The following is a 23,676-nucleotide window of genomic DNA, read 5'->3' as shown; positions in this document are numbered from 1 at the left end:
ACCTATATTCGACTTATGGTTGGATTAATTTTCTATATTTCAGTATCTGTGTTGTGAGATATAAACTGATTGATTTATATCCTTCCACTACTGTGAAAAAAAAAAATAAATAAACGATGTACATTCATACTTTACCAAATTCGCATCTAATTAGTAAATAAATAAGTATTTTTTTAACATTCAGGTTCATTTATTCAAAAAGCATAAAGGAGAAACGTTGGTATTTTAAGTCTGCATTGACCCTACAGCTTAGCCAATGATACGAGAATTGCATCATGTACGGAATATAAATTTCCCCCTGAATGCGGCTGCGTCATGCACGTTCACTGTTCCAACCCAACCAGCCTAAACTGGTGCGAAGTGGATGACGTGACAAATCCGTCGAGGAAAAGGCTATCTGGATCACGTTTGAGATTGGGCTGTAGAATATCTTTGATATCTGATAACCTAGTGTTACCACTAAATTAGGAATGATGGAGAATGAAAATTATAAACCAATCACGCCAGAACAGTTACAAGAAGAGGACACATTAAATACTGAGCCAAACAGTGTTAATAGCGCTAGCCTCGAGATGGATGATGATGCAGCTGCTAAGGAACGGCTCACTTCTAACGATCCTACTAAAGTCAAATTCACAAGCGTGAATCTTGACTATTCAGGAAAGAATGGCGAAGCCAAAGTAGATATACAGAATGTGCAAACAAAGGTTGGAATGGGTAAAGAAGAGCTGATGAAGTACGCTAACGATCCGTTTTGGGTGCGGTTAAGAATGGCCCTCTTTGTCCTGTTTTGGTTATGTTGGCTTGCTATGTTAGTCGGTGCAGTGGTCATTATTTTGATAGCTCCACGTTGTGCCCCACCACCTCGCTTGGAATGGTGGCAAAAAACTGTTATTTATCAAGTATATGTAAGTTCGTTTAAAGACAGCAACGGAGATGGAACTGGTGATTTGAAAGGTAGGTTGGTGTGTTTGTGTGTGAGAGAATTTAAAATTATTACTTTGATTTAATTGCTTTTGTGCTGATTATTGTTACACGCTGAAGATGGGGGGGGGGTTAAATCATTGGGAAAAATCTGCTATTAATAGTGTAGTGTAGTGTAGCTATTAATAGCTTACAATATAATTTATATTGTAAGCATTCACTTTTACATATGTTTATATATATTGCTATGTTATTCAGTGAATAGATTGCTGCCCTTAATCAAGAAGCGTGTGCTACGCACTGCTGCTCCTTCCCACCTGGCTACGGAGGCTCCCATGGAAGCCTGTTCCAACAATCAGCTACCACTGGCTAAAGGCAAACTTCCACGCATCTGATTACTTCCCATTAGAATTTACTGTTGGTAATATCATCATTTGGTCCCATTGCACAGAATTTGAAAACTGTCTGAGACCACTGTAGTCATCCTTATGAAAGCATGTCTTCCCCTATATAGTAGTTATGATTTGAATTAAATTCCACATTAGTACACTTTGATCGCTGCCACCCAGTGGGTTTCACATGCAGATTCTTAATGTGTGTAGGATCACTGTTGATAAGCAGATCAAGAGTATTGGCTTCCTAAGTACTTATTCTATTGTATAAGGTGCTTATCCTGTTGTATAACACAATGGTTAGGGCATGTCTTGAGTATTGTATATGTGCAGAGAAAAGCAACAAGATTAGTGTGGGGAACAAATGTGCTCTTACCAGGAAAAGCTTCAGTTTTGCAAATTGCAGCATCTGGAGATTAGGCACGTGTGAGGTAATTTGAATGAGATATTTAAGGCTTTACTTGAATTGAGTAAGTTCAGTACTGATGGAATTCTTTCTCTTGCTCACACTACACATGGGGGGGGGGGGGGCATACATTCAAATTAAGGATGGATGGTTGCAGGATAGATATTCAGGTAGTTGATTGTTGGAACAAACTTACATCTGGTGTGGTAGAGGTGAGCAGTTTTAATGCAAACAGTTAGAAAGGGATGGACAGGTAATATGGGAAGTATTGTGGTTTGTTTTTTTTTGCTGATGTATAACCTTGCTTTCTTGCATGATTTGCCACTACTAATACTAATTCACAATGCAGTATGGAGTTAAGTTTGTCAGCGACCTGAGCAGGGTCTTTAACAGTTAGTTACGCCCTTATGTCTAGTTGACCATTGTGATTCATCACTTTCCTTCTAGTGTTTATATTAGTAAAGAAGTTTTTTTTTTTTTAATACACACATATATATATAGGTCTATTTATTTGTTTGTGTTTTGGAGTAGGCTGGCTGTTGGTAATTTTCTGTGGAGTGTAGGAAAAAGCCAATAGAAGAGCAGAATATTAAAAAAACAGACTAGAGAATTGCAGTGCAAACTTTAACCATTTCAAGAGTTTTTTTTTTTTAAGGAATTGGGAAGTTTTTGTAAAAACTGAAAAACTTTGTACATAAATATTTTTTAATTGTTAATTTTTTCCTATTTTTTTTTCATAGGTGAACATTACATTAGCTTCTGTAAGTTCAAATTCTCAAAGCTAGTTAAATGGGTCATGCCCTCCTATGTGATTTTAAAAACTTATAAATATGACTGGCTACTATTACTTGTAAACAGTTGAGGGATGACAGTGTGACTCTTTTAGAGATCAAGAGAATTTTTATGCTACCAGATGTAACTTGTTGGGTACTGTTTTGACAGAACTTTGAATAGGTGATCTGATAGAGGTGTATAAGGCTTTGAATGGTTTGAGCATGCTCAATGCCAATGGGATTCTTCATCTTGCTCAGAATAATCACCTGAGAGGGCATAAATTCAAATTGAGGAAGGACGGATGTCGGATAGATGTGCGGAAATTTGCCTTTGGCCAGCGGGTGGTTGGTTGGTGGAACCGACTTCCATCACTTGTTGTTGAAGTTGATAGCCTAAACAAATTTAAAGCTCAACTGGACAGGTATTTCGAACGGAGGGGTGAAATGGGAGTGGGTTTTTTTTTTTTTTTTTCCATTTGATGTGATTTTTTTTTTTTCGTCGTATTTCAACTGATTCAATTTACAATTTTCTTTTCTGATTATAACAATGTTTCTCAAACCTATCACCCCTGGAGTATCACTCCAGGGGTGATAGGTGTCTGAAATGTATTATAAATGTTTTTTAAACAGGAATTTGTTTAAAATTAAATTTATCTGAAATTTTTTAATCTTAAAACTAAGTATTTCTTTTGGAATGAGGATATCAGTTGTTCTAATGGCATTATTTTATTTATTTTTTAACTCTAAATTCAGTTCAAAAAAACCATTAACACCAGCAATTACAGGAGTGTCTTCAGTGTCATAACAATAGATGCCATTATGAAAATGTTCTGTGCTGTTATTATTGGCAATGGCCTTACAATGTATGAAAGTCAGACTTGCTGCTACAGCAGCCCAAAAAAAAAACCCTGTTTCCTTCTTGTAAGTACCCATCCATTGGCGCTTGAATTTCACCAAGCTATAAGCCTCAATTACCCAGTAGGAAACTTATGATGATATTGAATTTGAATTTGTGAACCCCCCAGTTCTAGTGTCTTAATACTCTACTACGAAAATTTCACCTTCATTTTATTGCCCCCTCTCTCAGAGCCTTATAAACATCAGTAAAATCCCCTATCAGGTACATATTTATCAAGTTCTGTGGCCCAGATTTGGGATTCTCTTCTCATATAAGTGCCCTTTTGCTAACCTCACCTCACCTAACCTCACCAGGTGCATTGCTTGTTCTTGGACATTTTCAGGAAGCTGTCTCATTTTAGGTTCATCTCACTTGAAATCACTAAAGTTGATTGAAAAAGCAAAGACTTATTTACTTATGTAAACACTAGAATGAAGGAGATGAATCAAATTGGTCCACTTGATATTGATAGTTTGACTGTTAGTGATGCTGCTCAGGTTACTGACAAATTGAATAGGTATTTTGCATCTGTGTTCACACATGAGGAATTCATTAGGGAAGGGGATGCCAGATGTTTATCAAACTTTAACAGGGAGCTAAATGATTTTGTAATAACTGAGGTGTAAGTGGAAGAGAAATTGTTGAAGTTAAACATAAGGCACCTGGTGTGGATAGGATCTATCCAATTATATTAAGGGACACAGCAAAGTAAGTAAGCAAACCTTAGCCATAATTATGAGTGCATCCTTGATTGAGAGAAGGTCCCCACAGACTGGAGATGTACAAATGTATCCCCAATTCACATAGGGGATCAAAGAGCAACACAAGTAAATACAGACTTCTTAGTTCTGAATTTCTGTTCAGGGAAAATAATGGAGTTACTGGTTAAAGAAGCACTGCAGGATCATCTAGACAAGGCTGCAATTAGACCTCAGGCACAGCATGGGTTTGTTAAGGGGAAATCTTGTTTGACCAATTTGATTGAATACGATGTAGTCACAGAAGAACTAGATGCAAAAAAAAATTTTGATATCAAATGCTTGGATTTCAGGAAATCTTTTGATACTGTTGCACATAAGACTGCTGTATGAATTACCCCAGGGGCTCACATCTGATGAGTATGGGCTTGGCAAACACAGGGTCCTGAGTTGGATCATCGTTCTTCTCTTTCTTGCTTTCTTGGTGATTCCCTTCTACTTCTCTCTCTCTCTCTCTCTCTCTCTCTCTCTCAGGGGGTAATGCGGGAATTTTTTTTTTTTTTTTTTTTTTTTTGCTGGTGCAGCATAAGACTCAGGCTTCCGTACAGCATATGGCTAATAATAATAATAATTGGAGCAGTGTGGCATTAAGGGCAAGCTGCTGCTATAATAAATAAATAAATTTTCCTTTATACTCCGGGATGACTAAACGGTCAGAGGAGTTCACATGATAGATGGAATACAAGAAACAGCACTGTATTTATAAGTATTGGGCTTCAACCTCGGTCAATCAAGGCATGTATACTTATGCACCCATGTGCCTGACCACTTGGCTACGGTGGCCGTTTATGGATAAAGGGATTGTTGAGTGGGAGAAGACAGAGTGGTAATCAATGGACATTGCTCTTTGTGGACTAATGTTATCAGTGGAGTCCCTTAAGGTTCGGTGTTGGGCCTATTGTTGTTTTCTTTATTTATCAGTGACATTGATGGCGGTATATCAGGCTTAATGTCCGAGTTGGCAGTGATACAAAGATTGGTTGTTGTTGATATGGGGATTTGATGGCGCATAAGCTACTTTGGCTATAATGCACAAAGATTGGTAGGGTCATTAATGACAGTATGCTACTGCAAAAGGATCTAGAAAAGTTATGCAGACAAGCCGAGAAATGGTAATTGGTTTAAAATTGATAAAATCAAAGCACAATATATGGGTAGCAGTAACCCCAGAGTAAAGTACCAACTGTATGGTACTACTGCTACACTCAGGAGAGTAGAAAATAAAAAAAGACCTGGGGTAATTGTGCAGTCTGATATGAAGGTCTTTGAACAGTGCAGACAGGCTGCTAGGATAGCACATGGGGTTTTGTCAATGATATACAGGAATTTTGCTAGCAGTGATAAGGAGGTGATTATTTCATTTTATAAGGCAGTGGTCAGGCTACATCATGAGTACTACATACAGGTCCAGAGGCCACACTTTAAGAAGGATGTAAAGCTGCTGGAATGAGTACAGAGAAGGGCAACAAGATTGAGGGGAACAAAGAAGTGCTCCTACCAAGAAAGGCTTCAGTTCTGAAAATTGGAGCATCTGGAGACTATGCATCTGCCAGGTGATCTGATTGAGGTGCAGTGGTTTTTTTTGGCATGGTTCGGTGTACCAGCACCTTTATTAACAGTGACGTGTGACATTTGGATGCAATGCACTTCAAAATTTGTAATATTCCGTAAATATTTTTCACATGTTTACCTACTATTCAAATAAGTTAAATTATTTAACTAAATTTACATTTTTCACTGCCTATTGTTAAGATATTTTCTATATAAAACTGTATAACCATTTTTATAATTCTAAATTACTCAGTCAGACCTCTGTTTAACGAAGTCCTTTTATAGCGAATTTTTTGAATTCCCCTTGGAAGTTGCATTTAAAATTCTTTTCGTTGAGTGAAGAAAATTTTCATATAGCGAACGGATCAGGGGAGAATTAACTCGGTATGCACTGTTTGCATTTCTGGCCTTTAGGCAATTAGTGCTGCTGCGCAAATTAAGAGAGGTGAAGGGATTACCGTTCTACAACTTAGTGGTAACTAGTGAAACCTATCCGACCACCTGTCCCACATACAGAGAAGTAATGCTGGCCAACAGCGAGCAGATCAAGGGGTTTCCCAATGGGCTCTGGTCCACCTTCTACTGTGGTGGTGTCCAAACTTTTCCTGTACAGGGGCCATATTCAAAAAAAAAAAAAAAAAAAAAAAAAGTAAAATTGAAAATATTCTAAAATTTTATTAAGTATAATACACAATTACATTTATTGAATAAAACCTTTAATGAGAATTTTTTTGATAATTAGCAAAATTTAAAATGTTGTTTTAGTTTACTTTCTGAGCAGGGGGTTGGACACCTCTGTGAATCAACTGTAAGCGCCCCGTTCAAGAATTAGAAAAGTGATTTTCTTTTACCCCGTCAAATAATCATCTGTTGTTTTGTGGAAGTGCGTTATCCACATTTTTCTGTAAATTTTCCCTATCTCTGTTTACATGGTCACAGTAACTGAATCTCCGAATGACACTGACATTTTGGGCAGTTTCAAAAAAAAAAAGAAAAGAAAGAAAAGAAAAATATCAAATTTAAGAACTAGTGACAATACCGATGACAAGAGAAGGAAAACTAGGACAACAAAGGTATTAAACCTTCTAAACATGAATTGTTGGCATTTGGTGAAAATAAAGTTAGAAAATTACAATTAAATGAAAGAGATACAATTTGTGGATTTCAGGAATAACTAATTGAAAAGATGGTTTCGGAAGAATTGAAGCATTTGATGGATGCTCTGAGTATGATACCAATTTCGAGTGAATGTGAACAAGGATTTTCACAAATGAATCTGAATGCCAGCCCAACCAGAGCTTCGTTAATGACAAAAACAGTTTCTTCTCTACTGTTTCTTAATATTGTAGGCCCCACCGCTGACCCGCTTCGATCCAGCAAAATATGTTGATTTGTAGCTGCTTCGGAAACATCATTCAGCAAGAGATACACACACAGAGGAAGAAAAGAAGTCGGCATAGGGTGTCGGATGAAAACTTAATGAAAATTTGGAATATTCTATAAAAATGTTAATATGAAATTATTTTTACTTATTATTTTTAGGGTCCGTAGTCTAATGAAGTATAATGTCACTCGGTTGTCTGTCTGTCTGTCTGTCACAGCATTCTATCTCTGGAACCACTCAACATATTGACTTGAAATTTTGCATGGGTTTGTACATCATGTGGGCCAACATAACGCCATACTGATCGTTGTTGACAAAAATTTGTCTGAGAAATGGGGGTAAAATGTGGGAGGGACATAAAATGTCGACAACCTATAGCTTATTATACACAGTTGGAAAGAGCTCAACTAGTAAGTTTAAAATATAATTTTAAAATATTTTTAAAATTAAAAATGGCGGCACCAGACAGGAAAATTTCAGTAATTTTCGTGGCCCCCCCCCTCTATTTCCGTCGCTGGTGGAGCTAAAAAATTTAAAAATTACATTAACTATGCATTATTCAATGCTTATCAAGGGAAAACTATTCCGATTGAAATGTATCATTTACTTTTTTTTGTTAAAATTAAAAAAAAAAAAAACAATTTTTTATTGCACTTCAATAGTGTGCTTCTTTGTACTAAGTAACTCACCTTTTGGTGACAAAAAGATTGCTAAGCATAGTTAGTTAATAATTCTATCAAGGTCATTTATACATTTTGCGACGAGAAGTATTTTTTAACAATTTTCAAAGCTGGAGTTGTCCCTGCAAGGAGGTACTCAGAGAGCCCGTGGTGGGGAGGCATCTGTGCGGAGTCTTGCATGGCCCTCACCTGCTAGTTGCTTACCCCCCCAAGACTTTTAATCGCTTCTCTCTCTCTCTCCAGGAAGAAGTCGAAGTTGTTTCTCCCATCCTTGTCATTCACAACAACTGGAAAGATTCAAATAGACAACGTTTTCGTTAGTTTCTCAGTTTTAGGCCAAGCCTGGATACTAGAAACTTTTTTTCAGTTACCATAAAGCTCTCTATTTGAGATACTACACTAACGACCATTCGTGACTACGCACCATTCATCCTGAGTGTCCGGCACTCAGTAGTTGACCAATTTATTTATTTTACTTATTTTTTTATATACTCGAATAATAAATTTATGCTTAATAAACTGTGTTAATATACTAATTATGTTTCTGTTATTCCAAAAAAAATTACTACTAAAGTAACAATAACAGGAAAAAAAAAATTTTAGAGTACTTTTCATATCCTTTTAATTTTCAGTTTTTCCTGATAGCAAAGAATGAGTACCGGTACCTATTTTTTTTTTTTTAGAAAAAAAGCACTGTTGAGGTGTTTAAAGCTTTTGGTTGAGCAAGCTCAGTGCTGATGGGATTCTTCCTCTTGCTCAGACCATGCACACATGAGGGGGCACCAATTTAAATTTAATAAGAATTTAATGGTTGCAGAACAGACGTGTGGAAGTTTGCCTTTAGCCAGTTGATTGCTAGAACAGACTTCCATCTGTTGTTGTGGAAGTTGATAGCTTAAATAAAGGGTTTTTTTTTTTTTTTTTTGCTGATGCTGTATAAGCATGCTTTCTTGCATTATTTGCCAATAGGATGTCGTTATAAGTTATTTGGGTTATTTAAAAGTGTAAATCCTTGTATTTTGCAGTATTAAAATATAGTTGCACTTATTTGCCTAGCCCTTTTTTTAGGTGTGTTTGCATGTACATCATCTTTAGTCATTGTTGATCCATTGCAGATTGAAGGCCTCTTAAACATGTTTCCGGCAACTGCAGTCTTGTGCTTTCTGTTGACATTGTACACCAGCAAATTTCACAATTTCATCAATCCACCTCATTTTTGGTCCTTTTCTTGGGCATTTAGAGTCAAGTTGTATCCATTTCAGAATTCTTATGGTCCATCTATTGTCAGTTTTTTTAATGTTGTGACCTATTTCCATTTTAAGTGCTTTGTTCTTTTATGATGTAACAGGTCTTGGTTTGTTGGTGTAACCATGCACATGTTTTTCAGTCTCTTTTGGTTATTTCAAAATTTGGTGCTCCAGATTTCTCTATGTGACCCTCACACAGAAAAGTCTTTGTAAAGCTTTGGCATTCAATGTCCATGTTTCACAATCATATGTTAGGAAAGGGGGGATACATCAATCAAAACCTTTTCATTTGAGACAGTGTTGAGTTTGTCTTGAAGACTATATTAAGCATTCTAAATACTTGCTATCCCAATTTTATGTGCCATTCAGTTTCCATCATGATTGTTCCATCTGTTGAAATTTCTTGTCCAATGTCAACATACCTTTCCATTTCTTCTAGTTCATGTTCATTAACCATGATTTTCTTTAGTCTGGTAAATTTGTTGAACATAACCTGTGTTTACTTTATTCATCTCAAATCAAACTACTTGCTTTCATGTTTTGCTGCAATTCTTCTGGATCATCGGCAAAGGAAAATATATCATCTGCGAATTGTAAGTGATTCAGGTAATCTCCATTTATCACTTTAGTTGCAAAAAATTTCTTCTAAACAGGCAGAAAATAATTTTGGAGAAATTCTCTCTCCTTGTTGAACGTCTTTTTCTGTGTTGATCTGAACTTGATTATTGTTGGCCTGTATTGATGCAGTCACTTTTTCATATAATGATTGGAAAATATTGACATAAGCCCTGCCTACACCTTGGTTGATTAGATTATTGCTTGTTTTTTTGACTGAGTTGAATGCTTTTTCATAGTCTCTGAAGACTATACATAATAGAAGGTTGTATTCATTGTGCTGCTCTGTAATTTGCAGCACTGTTTGTATGTGATCCATTGTACTGAAGCTACATCTGAAACCTTGTTCTTTTGGGTTGTGCCGCATCAAGTATTGTGCCTATTCTTCTCAAAAGCATCTTTGTGAAAACCTTATAGGCAACTGGCAATAGGCTTCTTGGTTGGTAGTTTTATAAATCTGCCTTGTCACCATTTTTTTTTGTGCAATTGGATGGCTTCTGCATTTTTCCATGCTATAGGTACGCTGTTAAATAGAAGTCATTTTGAAAATAGTCTGGCTAGAGCTTTACTTATTGGCTGGCCTCCAGCTTTCAACACTTCAACAGTGACTTTATCAGGTCTTGCCGACCGGGCTAGCCGAGTGGGTAAAGTACCTGCCCGGCAACCCAAAGGTCGCGGGTTCGATTCCCGCCTCGGGCTTGGATCAAAGTACTGCAAAAACCTTGGGAGGTGCAATATGGCCACAGAAGCCGATGCGCCAACAACTACCAAATCAAAAAAAAAATTATCAGGTCTTGCTGCTTTGCCATGTTTCATTGATTTTATAGCATCTTCTACCAAAATTTCTGGTATTGTGCCTATTCTTCTCAAAAGCATCTTTGTGAAAATCTTGTAGGCAACTGGCAGTAGGCTTCTTGGTTGGCAGCTTTATGCGTCTGGCCATCTTCAAGCTTTAAAGAGCAAACATTGGAGTCCCACAGGGTTCGGTGTTGGGTCCACTGTTGTTTTGTATATTTATCAGTGATATTGATGAAGGTATATCAGGCCTAGTGTCGAAGTTTGCAGATGATACAAAGGTTGGCAGGGTTGTTAATGGCAGTGTGCTACTGCAACAGGATCTAGAAAATTTGGGCAGATGGGCTAAGAAGTGGCAACTGAAGTTTAACCTTGACAAATGCAAAGTACTGCATATGGGTAGAAGTAACCCCAGAGAAACGTACCAACTGTGTGGTACTACACTTAAGGTGGTAGAAAATGAAAAAGACCTGGGAGTAATTGTGCAGTCAGATATGAAGTTTTCTGAGCAGTTAAGGTGGTAGAAAATGAAAAAGACCTGGGAGTAATTGTGCAGTCAGATATGAAGTTTTCTGAGCAGTGCAGACAGGCTGCCAGGGCAGATCATGGGGTTTTGTCAATGATATATAGGAATTTTGCTAGCAGGGAAAAGGAGGTGATTGTCCCTCTGTATAAGGCAATGGTCAGGCCATGCTTTGAGTACTGCATGCAGGTCTGTAGGCCTAATTTTAGGAAGGATATAGATTTGTTTGAGTGTACAGAGAAGGGCAACAAGATTGGTGAGGGGAATAAAGGGATCCTTTTACTTAGAGGATCCCTTCATTCAGATTTGCAGAACTTCAATTTTCAGAACTTAAGTCTCTTAGAGAGGCTTAAGTTCTGCAAATTACAGTGGCTGGAGACTAGGCACCTGTGCGGTGATCTGATTGAGGTGTGTAAGGCCTTGAATGGGTTGAGCATGCTGAATTCTGATGGGATCCTTCCACTTGTTCAGATTACGAACCTAAGGGGGCATAAATTCAAATTAAGAAAAGACAGATGTAGAATACATGTGCAGAAATTTGCCTTTAGCCAGCGGGTGGTTAATTGCTGGAACAAACTTCCATCTGTCGTTGTGGAAGTTGATAGGTTAAATAAATTTAAGCAGGGAATGGTGTGATATATATATATATATTTTTTTTTTTTTTTTGGCTGATGCTGCATAAGCTCATACACTTGCTTTCTTGCATCACATGCCACTGCTACTATTTGGCTCTTGTGTGTAACCATTTATTGTTTTGTTTTTTTTTTTTTTGCCCTTGATTTTCTTTTAGTGTTGTGCTGGCAAGATCAACATTAAACTTGCACTTTTCTTCTTTTATGCACTTTCTTATGATTTTGTACATTTCTACATACTCTACCTTGTTTCTTATGTTACCACTTGTGTAATTTCTCGTTGCTTTTTCATTATGGCAATTGTGTCTTTTGATATGCTGGTTGGTTTTTCTTGTTTTGCAAGTAGGTGCAAGGGCATGACTACGTAGGCAGTGGCTATAGTAGTCTCAATGATTGTCATTATTGGTTGAAATATGTGTGTCAGGAAGGCCTTTGCAGCACAAAAAATGATTGGACAGTTTGTTTTCAAAGTTCTGACAATTTCTCAATAGTTGGTTAGTGTCTATCATCTTTACTTTATTTGACTTGACTTAAAATCTAATGGATTTTAATTACGCTTTGAGTTGTTCCTGCTATGAAAGTTGTTTTTATTTGCTCTGCATTCTTTGTAATTCTCGGCGTTGCCTCATTTAGGTCTGTAGCATGTGCAATATTACATGGTCTTTCATTGGCTCCATTGGAAAAGAGACAAACACCAAGTTGTGATCTGATGATTTGAGGTGCCTATAGGACCACTCACCTAGACTGTGTACTTTGAAGGGTTTTTTGTGAGATAATGATGTGAGAGAAAAAAAAGGCAATGGTCAGGCCTCACCTTGAGTACTGCATACAGGCCTCATTTTAGGAAGGATGTAGAACTGCTGGAAAGAGTACAGAGTAGGGCAACAAAGGGATGCTCTTACCAAGAATGGCTTAAGTTCTGCAAATTGCAGCATCTGGAGACTAGGCAACTGCAAGGTGATCTGATTGAGATGTATAAGGCTTTGAATGGTTTGAGCAAGCTCAATGTTGATGGGATTCTTCCTCTTGCTCAGATTACACACTTGAGGGGACATAAATTCAAATTGAGGGAAGAAAGTTGCAGAATAGATGTGCAGAAATTTGTCTTTAGCCAGTGAGTAATTGATTGCTGGAATAAACTTCCATCTGTTGTGGAAGTTGTTAGCTTAAATAGATTCAGGGAAAACTGAACAAACATTTTTGGAATAAATGGATAGGTGAAATGGGAAGTTTTTTTTTTTTTTTTTTTTGCTGATCCTGAATAAGCTTGCTTTCTTGCATCATATGCCACTTCTAACGCTGAAGTGGTGGTATTGCACCAGTTGATGAGAATCATCTATTATAGTATTTACTGGTAACACAGTGGGGCAGCATTCCTCTGTTTGATGTGGGTGCCACACCACGAATCCCTGCTTACGTTGGTTTGCACCTGGGTGATCACTTCTAGTATACTAGTATATTGTATTTCAGGACTTGCAAATGAGGGTTATAACCGGAATTATTAACAGTCCCACCATTGTGAAGGTGTGGGATAAAATATAAGTATATACTTCAAATAAATGAGTAAATAAAAGTGTGTGTGTGTGTGTGTATATATATACAGTCGATTCCGGTTATTTGGGACACATCGGGCTAGTGCATTTTGGCCCGATTAAGCGGCTGCCCCAATTATCCGAAGTTTCACGTAAATAGTTAAAAATACAATTTACCCCCCCCCCCCCCTTTACAATTAGTTCACTGTACAATCAAATCACATTACGACGAACTCACCACAGTAAAGTACCGTTCACTATACGATGTGTAGTAAGCGCCGGTCATTGTGATCACGTTTGTGAATTGAATTTTAATTCTATTAAACAGCGATTCTAATTAGCGAAAATATGAGGAATACTATCCACAGGCTATAAAAGTAAAGATATATTAAGCACAGATTTACTCTTTATTACCTTACCAATTAAAAAATTAATGATACGTGAAAATCGGAAGAATATACGTGATAATCGGAATAATTAATACGTACTGTAATATGTACATACTAACTAAACTAGTTGACATTTCTGTTCACTGACATTTGTGGATGGGGGTTAAAATTTAAAACAGTAACAAGTTAAGCAATAGTGACAAATGGGCCTGGAGTACTGGGGTCCATAGTTTAACAGATATTTATTTAAAGTATACCCAGTAAAATAAAATAAAATAAAATATTTCCAGAAGCTTTCGGAACTCGTGTCCCTTTCTCAACTGACAGAATTTTTAAATACATTACAAGCAAACTGTGGCACGTTACTCATTCGTCATTGTTGTAGCACGGACGTGTGCTGCCTTGCGCCAGTGATCATCCATCAATAAAACGGTTGTCTCCAGGATTGGATGTATACGCATGCCTTTCTGGCGATTTAATGCCTTAGGGTTGTTCATTATGTTTAGTGACTCTAGCCATAGGCGGTGGCGAAAGTGTCGCGCGTGGTCCACTATCTCAAAGTCGCGCTTGGGGTCAAGATCGTGGTTGGTAGCCCAAAAATGTTCTGCAAGCGCGGACTGGTCAGTTTCGGCAAGCCGGATTGCTCTGTCGTGTTCCGTGAGGCGATCCTGGAGACGTCTCGATGTCTCACCTACGTAGCAACTGTTACAGGCCCTACAGGTGATACGGTACACTACATTGCTGCGTAAGACAGGTGTGACAGGGGTCTTCACACTGGAGACAAGTGAACGTAGGTTCCTACCTGGTAATTGTACACATTTTATGTTGTAACTTCTCAGGATCTTCGAGATACGTCCTGACACTCCTGGATAGTACGGAATGTAGGCGGATGATATGCCGACTTGCTTCGGAGGTCTTGGGTTGGAAGTAAGCTCTTGTGCCTGTAACAAGCATCTGTTTAGTACATGGGATGGATAACCGCATCTGGTTAAGTCCGCCTTCACACGGGAGATCTCGTTACGTCTAATTGTGTCGGTGCTGGAATGGCTCCAGGCCCTGGAGAACAGGGTGCGGGCAGTGCTATTGAGATGGCTTGGAGCGTGGCCGGACCCGTAGTTGGTGAATTGACCGCACCACATGGGTTTGCGGTATACTGAGGTCTCTAGATGTGGGCCTACGCGATGCACTAGCACGTCCAGAAACGGGAGCGAACCGTCCACCTCTGATTCTACGGTAAACTTGATGAAATTGGATAGAGAGTTGAGGTATTCTAGTAGTACCGTTTCAGAACCACGTGGTATTATGGTAAAAATATCGTCGACATATTTTTGTTGCATTTTTGCAACATACAGTTGCAAAAATGCTTCCTCTCAATAGCTCGCTACAGGCAACATTTACGCTTCGCCCACAGATGCAAAAGCAATCGAATTATACCTAAAGGGTTCCGATACAAAGCCCCGTTCCACAACTCTCATATGGATCGTGCCTGCTTTAACTTCAGCCTGCGCACGTTAAATTTATGGATATCCCATCTCCACCATGAAATCAGGAACGCTGACTACAACAAGTCCAGACTGTTACAACATATACAAGGTAAGGTCTCGCCTATTGTATTTACAAACCTTATACATACCATCTGCCATCGGGCTAGTCAGACCTCGGATACCTACCGTTTACGCCAACAGCGCAAGTTCATAAACTTGAGCATAGAAACTAACTCCTTAAAGACGAACACTCGTTCAGACGACACGACTTCTTTCGTCTTGAATCTAAGTAACAAACAACTGTCCAACGAGCAGCTGAGTGTTTTATCAAACGGTATGAAATTCGCCGTTATACCATCGAAACCTCCCATCACACAGCTCGCTATGGGCATAGAAGCCAGTATTACCAACCTTCCCGAAGAAACTGCCAACGAGATCCGATTCAAGACTGCCGCAGTCCTCCGCAACACTCGAAAAACGTGCTCAAACCTCAACCACCGCCAACGTGCCGCCCTGTCATCTATAAGAAAAGACAACTCCATCGTTGTACTTCCTGCGGATAAAGGGCGCCGGACTGTTGTGCTGGACCGATCAGCCTACCGAGAGAAAGCCTTGGCCCTATTACTCGATCCTAACGTATATGAACCTCTACCTGATCCTCCCGTTAAAGTCTTGAAACGTCTGGAAGCAAATGTTAATAAACTTGTCCACGCATGGCTTAAAGATAAGAAGATCCCGACCGCGACTCACCATCTTCTGCGTGGTACTGGCTGTCAACTACCACAATTCTACGGATTACCAAAGATCCATAAACCGGGTATTCCTCTCAGACCTATAGTGTCTTGCTGCAGTGCCCCAACGTATGAACTGTCCAAACACATCGCGAGCCTCCTCTCGCCTCTTATAGGTAATACATCTCACACCGTTAAAAACAGCAGTGAATTCATTAACACCATTAAGGACATTTCAATCCCTGATAACTCTGTCATGGCATCATTTGACGTGGTTTCTTTATTCACCTCGATTCCCGTCCAACAGGCCGTGCACTGCGCCAGAAGGCTCCTTGAGAGCGACTTAAGCCTCCAATCCAGGACGTCACTATCCACTGATGACATCTGTACCGCCCTCAACCTATGCCTCTCTAGCAGCATCTTCACCTTTGAAGACTCACTCTACAAACAAGTACATGGCACTGCTATGGGTGCCCCTGTCAGTTCCGTAGTAGCTAACATCGCCATGGAAGATCTGGAGAAGCAGATACACCAGAACCCACCTACACCTATTACAACGTGGTGTAGATATGTCGACGATATTTTTACCATAATACCACGTGGTTCTGAAACGGTACTACTAGAATACCTCAACTCTCTATCCAATTTCATCAAGTTTACCGTAGAATCAGAGGTGGACGGTTCGCTCCCGTTTCTGGACGTGCTAGTGCATCGCGTAGGCCCACATCTAGAGACCTCAGTATACCGCAAACCCATGTGGTGCGGTCAATTCACCAACTACGGGTCCGGCCACGCTCCAAGCCATCTCAATAGCACTGCCCGCACCCTGTTCTCCAGGGCCTGGAGCCATTCCAGCACCGACACAATTAGACGTAACGAGATCTCCCGTGTGAAGGCGGACTTAACCAGATGCGGTTATCCATCCCATGTACTAAACAGATGCTTGTTACAGGCACAAGAGCTTACTTCCAACCCAAGACCTCCGAAGCAAGTCGGCATATCATCCGCCTACATTCCGTACTATCCAGGAGTGTCAGGACGTATCTCGAAGATCCTGAGAAGTTACAACATAAAATGTGTACAATTACCAGGTAGGAACCTACGTTCACTTGTCTCCAGTGTGAAGACCCCTGTCACACCTGTCTTACGCAGCAATGTAGTGTACCGTATCACCTGTAGGGCCTGTAACAGTTGCTACGTAGGTGAGACATCGAGACGTCTCCAGGATCGCCTCACGGAACACGACAGAGCAATCCGGCTTGCCGAAACTGACCAGTCCGCGCTTGCAGAACATTTTTGGGCTACCAACCACGATCTTGACCCCAAGCGCGACTTTGAGATAGTGGACCACGCGCGACACTTTCGCCACCGCCTATGGCTAGAGTCACTAAACATAATGAACAACCCTAAGGCATTAAATCGCCAGAAAGGCATGCGTATACATCCAATCCTGGAGACAACCGTTTTATTGATGGATGATCACTGGCGCAAGGCAGCACACGTCCGTGCTACAACAATGACGAATGAGTAACGTGCCACAGTTTGCTTGTAATGTATTTAAAAATTCTGTCAGTTGAGAAAGGGACACGAGTTCCGAAAGCTTCTGGAAATATTTTATTTTATTTTATTTTACTGGGTATACTTTAAATAAATATCTGTTAAGTTAAGCAATCAATAACAAAGAACACGGCACACACAAATTGCAAGTAACACAACACGCGCAAGTGAGAACGGAGTAACAAATTACGAAGCTTTCAAAATAGGAATGAAGAGAAGATTCTGAAAATTATTTTTTTTATATGATTGAAGATTCCATGGAAGTGTAAACACATTTTGCCATAATAACCCACAGAATTCCAGCTGTCGGTATTACCGCAAATTCAATAAGATCGAGTTTACTGTCCGTTTATGATAGATTGCACTAACACAAAAGCCCAATAAACAGGTGACTGCTAATTGTTTTTATTGTTTTATGGTTGTGACCTCCAGAAATCCCACCGAACTACGTGGTACGGTCGGAGACAATCGTAGGGTAATCTCCAGTGCTGAGGTCTCCTGCCCCGATTAAACGGCATTTTGTCCCAATTAAGCGAAGTAAACCCTGGCAATTTTCTCGATTGGTTTTTGTTTTTTAAGATTTGCCCCAAATAAACGGCTGCCCCGATTAACCGGAATCCACTGTATATATATATATATATATATATATATATATATATATATATATATACACACATACACTTTATTGTTACATTGAAATAATCCTATTTATTATGGATTGTTTAAAATGTGCCATTGGATGATTTTACTTTATTTATTATGGATCCGATTTTGTGGAGCAGATGTAGGTGTAATATGATGCATTGCAGGCATTTTTAGCTTAATGGTGCTGACAAGCAAATTTTAGTGTTGTTAGTGGCAACATATATGCCTATTTTTGAAAGACAATCTTCAGTGATAAATAATCTAGACACTCAAATCTAAACTACCTAGAATTAACAAAAAGAAAGAAAATCCATTCATTCAAATGGCCATCTCACTGTTACTCATCAGAAGCTTTGAATGGACAGGTGGCAAAATTAAATGAATGGCTTGTGCATCATACCCATTCTTTTTACGAGAGAGAGAGAGATTATACAGTTCTGATTAAATCAAATGGCTGACTAGGTAATCTAAAACTATAGAGCTTTACTATGTATTCTTTAAAGTTATAATCTTAGTCATTAATTAATAAGGAGAGAACTATATTTACTTTTTCACCCCTATTAATCACAGATAAAGAACAAAAATTCAATTAATTTAAGAAAGCAAAATTGAATGTGCCTGATAATACTCGCACATTTATCGAATTACGACAAATTTAATCTGATTTCAATAATTGCCAGAGCCTATGTTGTTTTGCAACACTTTAAAAATAACTCAGATTTCAAATTTGGGATCTTCTAACAGTTTTTGAATTAATAGTTTTAAATTCACTGAAGTTTCAGTATTGCTAGATTATAAAAAAAAAAGTGTAATGTTTGGATAACAAGTTAACAATAAATCTAAAGTTAATTTTGAAAACTAAGTGAAGAAACTTGTCTTGTGTCCTTTTGATAAAATCTTTAGTTGAATTTTTTTTTTTTTTTTTTATCCAGTATGGCTACACTCTAACATTACCTCCTTTAGTTTTTGTTAAGAAGAAATCAGAACTTTGAGCAGTCTTGTTACTGGTGTATCTCTTAGTCCTGACACTAGACTGGATTAAACCTTAAATTCTTGGTTTTTGATCCTTTATTCCATATTGAAGTATACTAGCTCTCAATAGTATATACATTACGTTATTTCAAAACTTGTCTCTGCTGATAGCATTTTTACAGTTTTTAAAATGTACTTCAGAGTTAATTTTAATTCCTTTGTGTTGCCTTTTCACATTTTTAGTTACTTATATTTTTCCAACTGAACGAAAATTGCTTATATCAAGCTCATTAAAAATGGAGAAACACCTTTTCCCTCCAGTTGTTGCTTTTATTTCAGTTAATTGAAAGAAACCATCCTAAACCATTCACCTGATCAGTGATTTTCAGTATGGGTTCAAAGATGCCTGCATTTTTTGGTCTGCCGTTTTCACATGGCCATTATTCAGTTGTCAAAATTGTCATTTGCCAAAATTCAATTGTCAGTTTCATCTCCTGGTTGCTTTCTGCATATGATGGTGTTTGTAATTCAAAATTTTAACATGTTGATGGTCACTTCCGGGTCTTGTTTATTCACTGTGTGCCTTTGGTTTCTAATGAACTTCCCATCAGCTAGAAATGCCTCACCCCACCTAAAGAGGGGCGCCTCCGTAGCCAGGTGGGAAGGAGCAGCAGTGCGTAGCACACGCTTCTTGATTAGACCGGGGTTCGAGCCCGTCACCACCAAATACGGAAGATGCGGAAAGGTCAGGGAATGACCACCGCATTTCCCGGAGCAATATGGCCTTAGTTGCTAATGCTCCTAAAAACCAAACAAACAAACCACCTAAAGATAATAATGTTCATGTCATTTTACCAACTTTGTGTTATACAAACTAAAAATACCCAGTTGACTCGCCCTATAGGGAACACCACTGGGAGACCTTCCCTTATATAGAGAACCTTATAAAGAGCATTGGTATGGTTTTGCTTTTCTTAGTCTAGAATCAATAGTTTAATTTTGTTTTTTACTGATAACTGTCAGTAAAGACCAAAATTGTAGATTTACAACAGTTGACTTTACTGACAATTATCAACAAAGTTACCAATATTGTAAAGATTTTTTTTTTAAGCATTTCAGAATCAATATCCTGATTCATTAAGTATAAAGATAGTCTGTAAAGCTTGACGTGCTTCAATTGCCTTAACATGGGCGATTGGATTATCGATAATAACTTCACTGCTATCAGAATTATCATTTCCAACTGTCAAGTAGACCTACTTAGGTCAATTTTATCAAATAAATTTTGAAATCACTTAAATCTCCTAATGGCAACTTGAAAATCTGCATGTGTAAAGGTACATTTTAATGATTTCACTTGTAACATGAAGCCATGAATGATTTAGCATTATTACTTCATCTAATAGATTGTGCTTAAAATTTTAGAATCGATGCATTTTTTTCAGTAATTTTCATCAATATGAAATTTGAGGTTATTTATTATGCCTATCCGTAGACTGTGTTATTGAGGTTGTGTTCAGCAATAAAAAAATTAAATTAATAGCTTTTAATGAGAAGCAAGTTGGGGTGAGCATGGCAGTTGTCAATAACAAAGACTACTTTTTAATTTTGCAACAAAAATTTTTTGTCACATTTTTGAATAAAATCCTCAATTTTCCCAATCATCCATGTCTTTTTATTTGCTTTATATTGCACAGGAAGATTGTCCTTGTTTTTTGGGACACTTTGAGGATTTTTTGATTTGCCAATGACTAATAATGGTGACTTTTCATTATCATCCATGTTTGCATCTATTAAAATATTATTCATAGCTTACTCCTTTAACTACCCTGAAATTTGTCATTTTGAAGCTTTGAATACAAATGTCTCACCAAAATAAAGCAGATTTGGCAGCATTAACAATATTTTTTTAAGGACCAATCTTTAAGCAAACCTGGTAATATTGAATCATACCATTCTTTTGTGTTAGTTTGCTGAATAGAACTAGCTTCTCCCTGACTGACTTTGAAACTTGCACCATGCCTGTGTTTAAATTTTGTAAGCCAGCCATCACTTGACATAAAATCACTCTTAATGTAATCTGACAATTGCAAAATTTAGACTTTTAATTGAATTACGGGATCATCGAGTGGAACATTTTGACTGTGAATTTCTTTTAATGCATTTTAAAACTGCTTGATCAGCACTCCTCAAATAGGCCTCTGAGGTTGGGTATATTCATATTACATTCTTAGCGTTTTTTCACCAACCTTTCATGGAGTAAAATAAAATTAAAATAAAATAAAACAAATCTTGATAACTATATTTACAATAACCTGTATTTACAAAATTAATATACGTATTACAATATTAAAAGTATTAAAACACAAGATTAAAATGCATTAAAATATACTAAGTTAAAAGCGATAAAATCCCGTAGCTTTCAAAGGCTCCAGCCTTCTTCTTCAGCAGTACTCTCTATTATTCAGTACACCTTTAAATATCAGCAGGGTAATGGTAGGCATCACATGTTTCCATTCTCACGTGTTCCGCTCTCTTGCATTGTGGAACCGGAAGTGGCTCGAACGGAAGTCGTACGGAACCGTTCATCCTTTTTTAGGATAATAGTCTCTAAAAGGGGGTGAATCCGTACACCCCTATCCCTATTAATGTTGGTTGTAGAGCTGATCCGCAAACTCTCGAGCCACTTACGGTCCCAGAACCTATGCGCCCGATCGGTGATAGTGGCATCGTCTGGGGAGATCTGGTGCTGCTTCTCCCAAAAATGTTCAGCCACGGCGGACTTGTCATATTCCGCATTTCTTATTGCTTTTTTGTGTTCCTTAGTCAAGCTAAGAGTGCTCCTTCCAATCTTAATGTGAAGCAAAAACTAGCACTAAGAAACCTTAAACAAGATGATAGTATTATAATTTTACCCGCGGATAAAGGCAAAGCAACGGTGGTTCTTAATAAAGAAGTATATAAGAATAAAGCGTTGAACTTATTAGAAGATCAGACAACCTATAAGGTTATCCAGAAGAGTCCACTTCTTAGTTTGGAGCGACAAGTGAACGGAATGTTGCAGAGTTGGCTTAAATCTAATAAGATTTCTAAAGAACAATATTGGACACTACATGCTACAGGTAGCCAAATGCCAAGGTTTTATGGCTTACCCAAAATCCACAAAGTAGACGTGCCACTCAGACCCATAGTCTCATTTATAGGTAGTCCGACGTATGCACTTTCGGGTTTAATAGCCAAACTATTGTCTCCACTAGTAGGACTCTCTGAATATAGTATCAAGGATAGTAAAGAATTTGTGCACTTTATTAGGAGCCAGCGTATAGAAGAGGATGAAATTATGATATCATTTGATGTAAAATCGTTATTCACTTGTATTCCTATTGACCATGGAGTGTGGTGTGCAAACATAGTTTTACAGAGGGATACTACCCTAAATACTAGGATGCAACTTAATCCAAAAGATATTAGGAAGGGTATAGAATTGTGCCTCTCAAGTAACACTATGGTTTTTTTGATAACATTATATATAAGCAGGTTAATGGTACAGCTATGGGCTCCCCCATTAGCGCAATTATAGCAAATCTAGCTATGGAGGAGCTCGAGACCAGAATATTTAATGCTAGTGTTCTCCCTATGCGCCCCTGGAAAAGGTATGTGGATGATACGTTTACATTTGTTCGGAAGGGGAGTGAAGATCATGTGTTGAATATCTTAAATGGCTTCTCCCAATTCATACAATTTACATCGGAAGTTGAAGATGGAGGAGTTCTGCCATTCCTGAATGTGTTGGTCTGTAGGGAAGACCAGCAGTTAAAGACAAGTCTTTAGAAAAACGATGTGTAAAGGGCAATATACGCATTATAATTCAGCCCTGACCAGCCATCATAGGAACAGTGTGATAAGAACGCTAATTAATAGAGCGAAATCACATTGCAGTAACTCCGATGATAGGAAAGCAGAGTATGAACGTGTCACGGCGGATCTTACTAAATGTGGTTACCCCCAGAGGATTATAGATAAATTTATTAATGAAAATCAGAGGAGAGATGAATCTTTTATACCAGTATCTACTGCATACATTCCCTATTATCCGGGCTTGACGGATTATATAACTAGAGTATTAAGAAAATATCAGACACGCTGTGTGCAGCTTCCGGGACGAAGACTGCGCACAGTTGTGTCTCAAGTTAAGGACCCCATTCAAAAAGAGGATGCTAGTGGGGTCGTATATAATATTAGATGCCCGGATTGTGGGGAATGTTATGTAGGGGAGACAAAACGTCGTCTCAAAGATCGTCTGGGGGAACACAAAAAAGCAATAAGAAATGCGGAATATGACAAGTCCGCCGTGGCCGAACATTTTTGGGAGAAGCAGCACCAGATCTCCCCAGACAATGCCACTATCACCGATCGGGCGCATAGGTTCTGGGACCGTAAGCGGCTCGAGAGTTTGCGGATCAGCTCTACAACCAACATTAATAGGGATAGGGGTGTACGGATTCACCCCCTTTTAGAGACTATTATCCTAAAAAAGGATGAACGGTTCCGTACGACTTCCGTTCGAGCCACTTCCGGTTCCACAATGCAAGAGAGTGGAACACGTGAGAATGGAAACATGTGATGCCTACCATTACCCTGCTGATATTTAAAGGTGTACTGAATAATAGAGAGTACTGCTGAAGAAGAAGGCTGGAGCCTTTGAAAGCTACGGGATTTTATCGCTTTTAACTTAGTATATTTTAATGCATTTTAATCTTGTGTTTTAATACTTTTAATATTGTAATA

At 38.4% G+C, this 23,676-nt stretch overlaps 1 protein-coding gene across 1 annotated transcript in view; it reads left to right on the top strand.

Moving 5' to 3' along the window:
- Nucleotides 1-323: 323 nt before the first annotated feature.
- LOC150084636 (maltase A2-like) overlaps nt 324-23,676 on the top strand; it is a 142,344-nt gene continuing 118,991 nt past the window's right edge. Inside the window, exon 1 of the mRNA XM_090376519.1 lies at nt 324-957. Coding sequence (XP_090232645.1) covers nt 471-957 — 487 coding nt within the window. The 5' untranslated portion in view covers nt 324-470. The remainder of the gene's footprint in view (nt 958-23,676) is intronic.

This window comes from Mastigoproctus giganteus, chromosome 6 (genome assembly GCF_048544385.1).
Source record: "Mastigoproctus giganteus isolate SK-2022 chromosome 6, ASM4854438v1, whole genome shotgun sequence".
NCBI classification, from domain to species: domain Eukaryota; kingdom Metazoa; phylum Arthropoda; class Arachnida; order Uropygi; family Thelyphonidae; genus Mastigoproctus; species Mastigoproctus giganteus.
Note: the sequence above shows the minus strand (reverse complement) of the source record. Positions and strands in the feature narration are given on the sequence as shown.